Raw genomic sequence first — 13,077 nt, 5'->3', positions numbered from 1 at the left:
TCAGGTATGAAAAATCTCAGCTCGGTGTCACTCACATCCAGCTTGTTGTCTGCTGGGATGTCACTCTGCCGTGGGGTTAGAGGGTTCCCCACCTCTGGATCACTGACCATGGCATTGTCTGAATTCCTCATGCCACCTGTCGCAAACTGCTCAAACACTGCCTCAAATCCAGTGATGGCGTTGTGGACGTTTGAAATCTTCTTTAGCTTTTTCTGCTTTTTTTTATCACCGTCTTCTGTCAGGTTCTGTGGTTTGACCTCATGTTCTTCTGCTGACAAAGAACAGGAGAAAAAAAATTTGAGAAAAGGGTGAAAGGGTAACTGGATGAGCAGCAGTAACTGGATTTTGAGGGGTTCGGTCTGATTTCTTCTTTACATTAAAAGAGCTATTTAGATTTGATACAAAGTTTAAAAGAATTCGAGAACCAAGAAAAGCAAACAACTGTATTTATTTTGATCTTAAAATCTGCATTAGTCATTTAGTGCAGTAGTAAAACTGCTCATATCGTCCTCACCTTCAATGGCAGGAGTCTCGGCTGCTTTAGCAGCTGCCTTAGCGGCCTTCTGCTCCTCACGCTCCATGGCCTCCAGGGTCATCATAGCCTCTCTGGCTAGACGCTCCTCCCTCTCCTGCCTGCGCTTGGCATCGCGTTCCTCTACCTGACGCTGGTATTCGGCAGCATTCAGCTCAATGCCTTCTTCCGCCAGCACCTTCACTTCCTCCAGTTTCAGACGGCGGAACTGTTTCATCTTCTGCATGGCCCTGGGGTAGTGCAGAGAAAGGTGAGTAACACTTCATATATTATTCTTCTGAGAGAAGACACAAATATTTTGCTTTTGGCTTAGTAACTCTTGCAGAAATATGACAATTTAAAACATATCCAGAAGAGGGTGCAGTTACTATGATATGCATGTATATTAAAATCGGCAAAATAGGACAATGCACATTGTTTAACCTCTCACCTTCGCAGGAGGTTTTCTCTGAAAGTAACGCGATGTTCCCTCCAGCGTTCGAGTTCGGGGCTGTTGAGCTCAGTGGCCTTGAGATGATCTAACACCATGGAGTCTTTGCCCTGCTTCCACAGCTCGTAGCGATCGGGCTGCAGGCTGCGCACAAACACGTCCATGGAGATCTTCACCATGTCCTTACGACAGGTACACTGGAGGAAAAAAAAACAGAGAGGAGAGATAACTGTAAGTAAAGAGTGGGTAAAAGCTGCAGGAAGGAAAACTAGTGTCCACAGTAAACAAGTTAAGGGGGTAATTAACAGCTCCTGGGAATTGGTATTACATTACACAGCATTCAGGTGTTTTAAAGCGGACTCCTCCACAGAGCTAGAATCCTGGTGTTTGTTTACATATAGGCCAGGTGCTACACTCGCCACTTTCAGCTACACTTCACAGATTTATGACTCTGCAGAGAGTGATCAAAAGTGGAGGTCATGTTCTGTGGTAAACACCAAAAAGCAAACATGGAAGAGGCAGAAATCACACAGTATACAGAGTTATTATGTATGTATATAAATTGTTTCTAATGTTTCATAATTATATGCATAATTATGAGAACTGTGTTCTCGGTACGATTATGTTCTTTCCTTGACGCGTAGCACCATTAAATCAGAGAAATATTAATATTAAAAATATTAATATTAAATAATAATTAAACTGATAAAAGACAAATCAGGGCACCACCCTTCAAAGGAAGGGAAAAGATAGCCAATTTATTGAATAAGTCTCATGAAATTACTGACTACAAATTTGGAACTCTGATTAATAATTAAATAAATAACTATAACCAAAGTTACCACATCAATAGCTAGCAAAGTTGAAGGATATGGAGTTCTTGACAGTGCAGAGGTTGGCAAAATTCACACTTATGCAACATTAACTAAGACGTGTTTTGAAGAAAAATATATTATGAGAATAATAAAAGTATAAACACACAAACTAACAAAAGGTGTACTTACTATATACAGATGTGTATGCGAGTATGCGTGTGCACGTGTGTGTGTGTGTGTGTGTGTGTGTGTGTGTAAGTGACTGAGATTCAAAATGGCGGCTGGCCACTGTGAAGACAAAAGGCCCCCTGGAGTGGTGAGATATTTAAGATATCACATGTAGGTGTTAGGTTTGTGGAGATGAGTGTGTGAGGTGTTGGTGCCAGGTTAAAGAAAGTAGTTAGATGCATGCAAAGAAGTGATCAACATAACAGAACTAACATTAACTTTCAAACACTGCACTGAGAGCCTTATGTTCAAACAACAAAAGAGGAAAGAGGACTAGCAGAGGGGAAAATCGGCTTATATTGGCCTGGTGACCTCATGGGTCATGGGGCACACAGTGACCAATAGTGGTTGAGAGTTGTCTCCAGGAGCAGTTTTACCACCTATGTGTTAAGATGAAGCACCCTGGGAGACTGAGTTCTGGAAGCTCTCCTTTGTCTCCAGAGCAAAGGAGACATGCAGTCAGGCTTTTGACTACACATGTAGGCCCAACTATGGTTCACCGATACCAGGTCCCAACATGGAACACATGACAGCTCCCCAATAGTGAAGCCAAATCATCTAGATCTGTGAGCAGAGGGGGTTGTTGTATGTACAGCATAGTGTAAAGTAACTCTAAGGTATGGTAGAGAGCAACATACAGCACATAAATATGATATTGCACTGGCAGGTCAGATGTAAACGAAACTGACATCTGCATCTGGTAACCACTCCAACTTCAAAATGTCTCCACAAACCTTCATAATGACTACCGCTGTAAGAATCATTCTGCTGACTGTGGATGGAGGAGCAGCATAGTGACAGAGCTGTTAAATTAAACCACCGTGCTGAATACGAGCAAGAAGAAAATGGCAAGTACAGCAAAAAGAAGTTTCGAAATGAAAGAAACAAAAGCAGGGAGATGAAACAAACAAAGATGGGAGAGGAGAGAGAGAACAGAGATGAAAATATTTTCTTTTGTGCCTTGCTTCCTGTATTACATTCTGGCCCTATTATTATTTCCTGAGCTGCACTGAGAGCCTTATGTTCAATTACTGGAAACACAGCGGCGCTCCCTCCCCAGCAAAACAATATCCTGCCTACATTTCATCTAGACACCACTTGACAGACGGAAACATTAAAATATGGTGTCGGGTGGAGGGTGTTGGAGCAGAGAGTGGGAGGGCAGACACGGGCAAGTGCACATGGTTCCAGCTGATTGATGCCATCATGAAACCTCGTGAAAGTGGAAACAGCACCATGCCTGGAAACTACAGACGCAGACAAACACCAGATAAATATTACACTCACACTGCTAAATTTGCTGTTTTTCATTTGTAAATGGGTATAATACTCATTTTATTTTTTATGAAAGTATTAAGTGATTATGGAGATTGTTGCCATCCTCAAGGGCCAGGATGAGTAACACTTAATTATCATATAAATACTTAATTAAAGAAGGGGAACACATTTTGAAGATGCAAAAGATCTAGGAAAACAAAACCTCACCCTGAGGCAGGCAGTCAATGAGCCCTGAAGTATACTTGGGCTTCTAATGAAGCTAAATTGTTGGAGGCACAGAAAAGAGTGTGGGGACTCCCTATAAAGTTGATTGGATGTGATGAGCGCTAATGACAAAATAGGCCTTGAGCCTGGCCATTCTGACTTGACCCACGGCAATTTTAGAATTTCAACTATGCTAAATTCTTTAGGCCTTTTTTGATCTCACTGTTGCTGAGGAAATAACCAGGTAGATGATCTAAAGAATGAGGAATGATGGGAGAGGTAATAAAAAATTGTTAAGACGCAAAATGCAGAATATACTTCACAGCAGGGCTGTGCATCATCCAGCTGCTAATGCTATCAAAACTTGCAGTGAGATGGGACAACAAATTATTAGAATCCCTATTTCTTTCTATGTCTCTTCCTCAAATGGTTGAGGTTTTCAATGAGATCAATGTTGTAGAAAAATGTTGAGTTTAAATAATCTGTAATTTTCTCAAGTTCTCTTACCCTCCAACGTAAGAAAATAAGTTTACTGTCACTTTAATTACTAAGTAGTGTATGGCTTTAAAATCTGTAGACCAGACTACGTGTATAACAAAGAGTATAGACAATAGTGTATTGTTGCATCAGTTCATGAATGCTATCTTGTGTATTTGGAGTCAGAGTGTGCGTAGGAGTAATTGGTGAATGGAGCCGTGGTCGATATACACACACTCAACCAATCACAGATCAGTCCCAGCTGTAAATAATGTTTAACCCTGTTTTTAAAGCATCAAATAACTGAATAAAACTAAAGTTGGGCAAGAATGATAGTGGTTATAGGTGAAATCAGATGTTTTAATTTGATAATGAACATGTAAGCTATATACTGTGAATTTTGCTTCCAATTGAACATGTGAGCTTTTTTTCTCTGTGCAGTGTTTGCTATAAGACAAATCCTCGTCTCTTACCTGTTTAATAATGCAGAAAGGAAACTATATAACTAGGAGAAAAGCATTTTGTTTATCAGGTATAATGGAGATAGGTGGTATCTGAAGTCTAGCACAACCTCAGTATCTCCAATCATAGCTTGTCTGGGCCACACCATAACAAGACAAGTCTGCAAGCACTTGTAAAAAAGACAGAGTGACTTATCTACAATTCACTTTCAAGATGAAAAAGTGATGTCATTTAAACTGTGAACTGCAAGGATGATTTCTGCACCTCCACCCAGACAGAAAGAAATCACCCTGGAAGCCTCGGGGAGCAGCGGCAAAGTGTGACGGAGCACCAGATGAATGAAGAAAGGCTTTCATGGAGAATACTATAGACCCTGGATGTGTAAACTGTTAAGATTCAGTGATGCAGATTCAACTATTATTTTGAAATAATCTGCACGATGCTTTTGCCATTGTCCGTGCATCAGAGGGCTCGTGCTGAGCTGTATTCTACCAAACTTGCCAAAAACTGTAAATATCATGCCAAGATATTTTCCTGTTTTATCCAAACAAACATGTTTACACTTCAGGGTTTTTCTAAGCCCCGGATGACACTTGTTGATCAGAAGTAAAAAAAGAAACTTTAGCTGGTGCACACAGGCAAAGCACAGAGTATAGGTCTGCTTTGACTGCAGCTGTGTTCGCTCAGTGAGTAGACAGATGGGTCTGCAGTCGAGGAGCTTGTATTTAAGAAGACTGAGACCCACGCCATCTCTCTTTCTCTCTCTCTAGGTGGTGAGCAGGCAGACCCCAAACTGTGACAAATTCAATACCGGGCTCAATCTTTCACAGTCCTGTTTGGTGCTGACTGAACAGGGCTCGGTTGGGGAGGGAGAGGGAAGAGAGTGTCAGAGTTAGGAAGTGACTGCTCGAGAGAGAATGAGAGGGAAGAGAGAGGCCAAGAAAGAATGATAAAGCAAGCAGGTGGATGATGTAGGTGTGCTATTTAACTTTTGTGGTGTGGGTGGGTGTGGCACAGCTTCAACCATTGAACATTTTGTGCAGTCCTCGTTTTCTGACATTTATAAGGGCTGTTTGAGCGTGAAGATTTGGAAATGTGGTTATTATGGGATTAATTGCACAATGGGGTCAATTGTCTTCATTCCCAACATAGTGTAAACAGGAACAAAAGCTGTGTCCCCAATTGGCAAAAAACTCACTTTTGATCTGTAGTTAAGACAAGGATAAGAACTGGGTAGTGGATATGGTAAGGGTCTTCTGTGTGATATCCCCAAATGTGACCTGTTAATGTGTCCGTTTAAGAACTAAATTGTACTCAATTTACTGTATTAAAAAACCTGACATTCAACAGCCTTGAAAACATGTAAGATAATTCATGTTTTTACAATCGAGAATGAGTGAGGAAGGTGGACGGGTAGAAAGAGCCCATGTCACTGGCCGTGCTGTTCCCTTCTGACTCGCTGGTTGTGGTGCTGCGCTGTCGATTTGTCAAGTCGGATTAACAGCGCAGAATGGCCCACTCTTCTTTATAAGACGGAGAGTGAGGTGGAGAGTAGTGGTGATGCTCCCTTGGGCACTGGGTTGGGCGAAGGGGAGACTGCTGGAGCCTGGACTACTGGCTCTTAAATTACAACTGGCCACATGGGAAAAGTAGGAAGGCCGAAAATGAGAAAGAGGGAGAAGGGAGGGAGATGTACTTCTGCAAACTGGCACCTAATAAATCTGACATGCAGCCAAGTAAAGAGAAAGCAGGGAGACGAGGGCCATGCACATACACACACACACGTGAACACTAGCACTGAAGGGAAGTGAACAGGAAAATGAAGTGGAATGTATTAAATATAGAGACAAGGGGGGAGGTTCTTCCAGGGGGACATTGTAGTTGCGTTCCCGTCCACAACCAAACCATGCTCTGTCAATTTCATGCTCAGCAGCCCTCGAGCAAAGAGGCAGTTAGCATCAATGGAAGGATGCTAGGGTACAGTTAATGTCGAGGGGACCCGGAGAACCAGATGCCAGTTGTACATTTTAAAATGATCTATTCAAAGGAAACACGTCGCTGCCGATTCACACAAACATTTGTCAAAAATTGTACTGAAAAGTTTCCATACGTTTTCTTTCATGTATCACAGACGCTGCTGATGCTGTTAGTTTACTGACAGCTATAATACCAAAATTATTTTAACATTAGGGTTTTCCAACTTGCCAATATAACATCCAAACTGCTTATGTCCATAAGCAGAGATACATTCCTTTACTAGTGACACACAATTCTCAACACCACAGTGTTATCTCTGTTCATATCTTTAAATCTAGATATTTACTTGTATGCATGTGGGAGATTATGCCAAAAAGTAAATCATTCTTCTTGTGGGGATGTGGGCAATGTGCAGTTAAACACCAGTGTAACAGATAACACTGCGCTGTTATCTTTGTTACTCGTTTCATCTTTACAACACGGATTAACCAGTCGGTCTTATCTTACCTGGGTGGCCATCTTGCCGTAGTCTACCCAGCGCAGGGTGGCAAAGTTCGTGGACTCCGCACAGTTGAAGCCGTGGTTGAAGCCGGCATGGTAGCCATAAGGAAAGGTGATCATGAACTCCCCTTCATTCTGAGTTATCTATTGATAAAGAGAAAAAGAATCTCAATCAATAAACAAAAATAATTAATTGAATTAATTGCTAATTACTTAAATGGCCATGCATTTTCTGTGAAGTGCATTCCAGTGGAATCCCGTCAAATCCATGAAGATAGAAGAAAATACTTTATAGATCCACTTCAGAGTCAAGTCTAGCTAAGATGACTATGCATCTAATCAACAAACTGACTAAAATAAAAACAAATAAGGTTTATACAGGTCTTCATTTTAATTGGCTTTGGAGACACTTGGGTTTTGTGTTCTTGACTAAGTAAAACCATAAATAAAAATAAATCATTTTGCTTTTTGAATTGTGGCAAAGATCATATGAATCACTATTCCATACATATTTTGTCTATTTTTGATTCTTTTATACAAGTTATTTTACTTCAAGTCATCGGAGAAATACTAGGTTCAATAGAGCTTTGACTCTTCGTTAGCCCGGCTACAAACCTGGGTTGATTTTATTTTCCTCTATTAATGTGGAGTGGTAGGCAGCTCTGGCATTGCAGAGGGCCATATCTTTCAAGGCTAAGTGAATTTCATCAAGATTGTTGGAGCACAACTTCCTGTCTATGCTTCGTGAAGCTTGCTTATATTTAAACGTTTTGTGTTTTACCCCAGGTCTCCTCCTGGTTGGGTGTGCCCAGTATACCTCCAACAGAGGGCGCCTAGGAGGCATCATGACTAGATGCCTGAACCATGTCAACTATCACCTTTCCAATTGAAAGAGCAGTGATTCTACTCCAAGCTCCCCGATGTCTGAACTCCTGACCCGATCTGTAAGGCTGAGACCAGCCACCCAATTTATTGTTTTTTTATTTTACCAATTATATATACTTTTAAAAATATACTTGCAGCTATGACAATTTTTTTTAAATAAAAAATTGAACTGATCTAATTCTAATTAATAAAATATATTCCACTATCACTAATGAAGCTTATCTTGACAGTTGTTATTAAGGTTTTAAGGATATACAGGGAGTTCAACTTCTCAGTAACAACTTCCCTCTAAACTTTTCTGACTTGTGAGCAAAATTAATTCAGTCTAACATGACTGCTTCTCCTCTCGGGTGTGTTCCCATGAGCTCAGTGTTACTCTGAGAATGTTTAAAAATGCGAGGACAAGTTAAGCACATTCTTTTTCAATGTGTTGCCCTGAACCTTAAGCCCTCCATGTCTGCAGCGGATCTCAGTGTCTTTCTCGACATCTTTGTGAAGCCTGGATCCAGGCAATCAAGAGACACATCAAGCCAGACAAGGTGACAGACATGGAGGGGGAAACAGGGGTAGAGGCTGCGAGCGGGATATAAACTTTTTCAGCTAAAGGCAGTGGTTCATATATCAAACGCTCCTTTTTGCTCTTGCAAGAACGGAAGAAGGCGGTTTTATTTTTACACATGAATCGAGAGAGGTACTGTAGGTGTGTAACAAGTAACATGTTCGCTGTGATAATGACGTCCTGAAGAGGGGGGGGAGTGAAAAGATAAATGGGATGGGGGAGGGGGCCCTCTTCCGACAGTGGAGAACTTCGTATGCCTGCTCTCTGCAAGTTTTTTTTTTTTCTTCTATTAATTTTTGCCTTGTAAAGATTTATACTGCCTGCTGAACAGAACAAAAACAGCAAGGTGGAAAAAAAATGCCAATTAATTTCGTATGACAGACACAAGAGAAGACCATTACTCATAGTGTATCATGACTACAGCCTCTAGCAGTTGTGGTGTTTGCGTCAGAGCTGAGCCACTAACCTCCCTTATGCTGTTATTAATCATTCAAAACAAGCCCACTTCTGTGGGTTGCAGAGAATAGACAGTAAGAAATGTGTATATTTCAAGCTCTTTTATTATTAATCATCAATGCCCATGAATATAATCATGATCATCCCATTAATGATGTGTGTTTGAATCTTAATGTTCAGGTGTACTTGTGCCTGGGCTCATGTCAGAGAGCACCGGAATCAAAAGGGGTATATTTGTTATAATAAAATAATATTTGGGTAACACTTTATATTAGGGAACACACAAAGTGAACATATCCAAGCACTTGATTGTAATTCATGTACAACAACTATGTTTCTTTCTAATCAAAAGGCAGTAGTTAGGAGGTTATTAAGAGAAAACTGTTGTGGATGTAGATCAATGGAGTAGTTGTAGAATAAGGTCATTAAGAATAAGGCATTAATAAGTGCTTTATAATGACTAATAAAGAGCCAATATGCCTCTAATATCCATACTAATAAGCAACTAGTTAATGGTTGATATGTGATCCCTAATATAAAGTGTTACCAATATTTGTTTCCCCTTATTTTACATGGTAAAGTGATGATCACAGCCTGTTTATCGTTAATGATTTTACATTGAAAAACGTGCAAGTTAATGTTGTTAGCCACAATTTTATCATTTCAAATGTTATCAGACTCTTGTAACCAGAGGATAATAAAGATATGCTTCCACCGGCATGTTCAGCTCAACATTTGAGTCAGCACTCGAGTGAGGTGAGAACACTGAATGATGAGTAACACTGTGTCAAGGATAGAAAATGGCTCTACCTTTGTGCAAGCATCATGACGTCAAGTAAAGCAAAAAGTTTGTAACAAAGACTCTATTTAACTCTGTCTACTGAGACCAAAATGAAAACTATTTGCCCAATGTGATATATAAAATGTCCTATACTATAATGCAATGTGGAGTTCCTTCACTCACCCTGTCAAATGGAATGCTGTATTTCTTTAGGATGGACGGCGATATCAGCGTCATCTTATGGCGAAGGAAAGCATCGCAGCCTTGGGAACTGCCTGGGAAGAATCCTGCAGAGGGTCACAAAGAGCACATGGCGTTCAGGGCATTTTACTGACATTCAAACCAATTCATTAAAACATTGAATAACAACAACAATATCAGAGGCACAGGCTAAGCATGATTAGATATCTAGAAATACGAGCTGTATGCAGGACTTAATCACAAGCAAATGTTGTTTATCAATAAAAACAGCTTGGTCCAAATTCCAGCACTCGTTCTTAAAAACCTTCATATATCATAATCAATTGTTGGTTCCACAGATCCATGCGTCTGTCTTAAACCTGAAGCAGCGGTGGTCATAATTATTCAGCGCTGTGACATAGTTAAAAAAATTTACATCAATCGATTATGTTCCATCTCGTTCCGTCGTCCACATCCACATCGCGATGCACCAAAAAAAAAGATACATTTGCCCACCTCTAACTTTAGGACAGTTTGGAAATAGAGTTTAATTAACGGATAAGTATTTGATGAATGCTTTGTTGGTATTGTCAATGTCATGTTTCCTAGCTGAAATGATGTTGTGTTATTGTTAATCCCACAACTTGGAAGATGAGACCTGGTTTTCCTTTGACATCGGCGTAAATTAATTTATGGCCTTGAGTGTGGTATAATCACATTACCTCAGTGCATGAAAATGCATTGTTTGTGAGCCTCCAGGTTGGATTTCAGGGGAAAATCTCATGGAATGCATTATGGCACAAAGAAAAACTGCAAGCGCTAAACTGAAACTGGGTGCTGTCACTTCCAAAAATTGTTAGCCCACTGAGCGCAACCAAAGAGAAAACCTTGCCTGAAGATGATCTGCTTTGCTGTGGAACTGCTGCCTACATTCAAACTGTGCAAGATAAACCAGCAGTAAAACTGAAATATAGAGGCATTTAATTGTCCTAACCATGATCATATTTGTTTTCTGTGTAATTAATCCAAAAATAATACAGTGAGGTCCTTTAACTCTGTCCACACAAAAGAAATTCTGCAGTCGCATTACACTACAAGACCACTCATATTGTGTATTGGGCCAATGCGTGACTGCAACTACAACAATTTTCAACTGCAGTGGCAACTCACAAAGCTGCTGAAACTGCTAGAAATGTTAACACTTGTGTTACTAAACAAACCCTCTCCTTAAAAAGCAGAGACAGCTTTCAGATCATAATATTCCCCTCTGACATGTTGTGTTTTCAAAGCTCTGACTCTCTCTTTCAGTCTTTCTCTCTCTCTAACCCAAATGACTTTTACTGTTGCAGACTGAGAAACTCAGATGGTCTTTGCATAATCAAAGGAAGAGTTTCTCCTCACTTACTCTTCCTCTCTACTGTCTGTACCCACCAGCATGTCAAAGGGGGGGGGGGGGGGGGGGGGGGTCACCCAAGCATCCACCCAGTTAAACTTTAATGTGACTGACAGTATAATCGGTACCCATTTCATCCTTCATTTTCGCTGCATTGTTTCAGCCTCTGTTCTACTCTACAAAGCAAGAGAAGCAGAGAGGGCCTCTATTCTCTCATCGCCTGCCTGCTTGTTGGAGCTGATAAAGGTGAATAATGTGCCGACACAGCCCGGGTATTAATCCCCATTAAAATGCAGCTGGCTCTCTGAGCTCTCTGCGGGGTAATATTAACTTAAAGGCTTCATTCTGTCCTTTTGAGTTTGAAAATTAAGGTCCTACTTCCAACCTTGCAAAACCCCCACCCACCCACTCACACCAAAAAACAAAAAAGTCTGAAGTAGTGAATGAAGTAACACGGAAATGAGGAGTGATAAGAGCAACGGCTGTCGCTGAGTCAAAATGTTTGAAGAGGAGTTTCCAAGTAACAAGACCAATGTCCCAGCCACATTAGGCATTCCTACTACACCCATAACTGTCTTTTTAGGATCTCGTTAACAGTTGGCTGCCTGGGCTGATGATGGCTTTGATAGGTCAGTGGGTGCTTGTTAAATAACGTTGGCACTGCTTCCCTCCCACTGCCAGCTGCTTAGATAAGAGAGGGGGGCTGGGATCTGACTGTGACTGAAGGATGACATGAAAAATTACAACAGATGCCTACTACATGTATTTTAAGATTGGCATTTGAGAGCATTTTATCATATCTATAGTTGCAGTATGGAATTCACCAATCAAATCCAATATCAAATCTAGAAAGTGAATTAGCCCTTATCAACTTGGGAAGAACAGTTCTCAGTTTGATTCCAAAGGATGGCATCAGTGCAAGATGGCAGCATTCTTATCCACAATGTTTTAAGATGGGAGGAGGTGGGAACACGTTGTCCATCAATTAACGCACAGATCACCACTGTGATTGGACTTTATTGTCGAAGCTTTGCAGGTTTCTTCTTCTTTGTGCAGAACAGAAACTTAATGCAGTTGGTCTCAGCTCAGCCTGCCTGTTCTCTAAATTCGGCATCTACAAGTGGCTGCTTGTTCTTCTCAAGCTCCAGGCGACTAACAAATCTATTTCTTTATATGTGGTTGATAGCTGAATGTTAAACTTTTTCATCCAATGAATGCAAGCAAAACATATTTTTCCCACAGTGCATCCTCTCTGTTTACTGTGAGGACCACTGTGTCAGCCAGACAAGAAACTGCAGAGAGGTTGTTTATTGGGAGTGGTAAAGCGTTTCTTAACAGCGCCAAGCGTGCTGTGCTTAGGGGGGGAATGAGACAGGATGTAGCTGAGAGCTGCAACTTTACTTTCTATGCTCCTGTGGAAGGCAGAATGGGTAAGTGTGTTTGAGGTGTGTGCTAGTGTGTATGTTTTCAAGATATGAAAGTGTAAAATAAGAGATGGATTTTAGCTAAAAACATGCTCAGTTCCTCACCTTGTGCCAGCCTCTCCAGCCTCTTGCCGTGCTCAGGTGGGATGGCATACCTGCAAACAGAGGAGGTACAAATCATGATCAGTTTGGTGAAAGATTGCCCTGTCACTAAGGCAGAAGGACAAGAGGTTGACATCTGCTTTGACATCAAAAACAATATCACCATAGTCTCTAACATATTATTTTTGAAATCTTCCTCTTTCAATATTCTTTTCATGTAAAATTCACAATCCCTGCTGAATATTTTTCTATTATTCCTCTCATGCAACTTCTAAAAGGTATTAAATAAAGCAGAAGTCATAAGAAATACTTAAAGAGTCTTGCAGATGAGGCAAAGACACGACCATATGAGCAACACGGCAATACTGCAATAATCAGAAATGAGAAGAACAA

The 13,077-nt window shown here is 40.7% G+C and overlaps 1 protein-coding gene across 2 annotated transcripts in view; it reads right to left on the bottom strand.

The window, feature by feature from the left end:
• Positions 1 to 13,077, bottom strand: part of kdm4b (lysine (K)-specific demethylase 4B) — a 39,214-nt gene that overhangs the window by 13,601 nt on the left and 12,536 nt on the right. Inside the window, exons 6-11 of one of the 2 annotated variants that reach the window (XM_020098493.2) lie at positions 12,688 to 12,737; positions 9,769 to 9,872; positions 6,911 to 7,048; positions 963 to 1,159; positions 515 to 762; positions 36 to 271 (exon numbers count right to left, since the gene is read on the bottom strand). In XM_020098493.2, the coding sequence (XP_019954052.2) occupies positions 36 to 271; positions 515 to 762; positions 963 to 1,159; positions 6,911 to 7,048; positions 9,769 to 9,872; positions 12,688 to 12,737 (973 nt within the window). The remainder of the gene's footprint in view (positions 1 to 35; positions 272 to 514; positions 763 to 962; positions 1,160 to 6,910; positions 7,049 to 9,768; positions 9,873 to 12,687; positions 12,738 to 13,077) is intronic. The other variant, XM_020098494.2, reaches the window with a different exon arrangement.

The sequence above is a fragment of the Paralichthys olivaceus genome, chromosome 3, assembly GCF_024713975.1.
Source record: "Paralichthys olivaceus isolate ysfri-2021 chromosome 3, ASM2471397v2, whole genome shotgun sequence".
Taxonomy (NCBI): domain Eukaryota; kingdom Metazoa; phylum Chordata; class Actinopteri; order Pleuronectiformes; family Paralichthyidae; genus Paralichthys; species Paralichthys olivaceus.
This window is presented reverse-complemented; position numbering and strand designations above follow the sequence as displayed.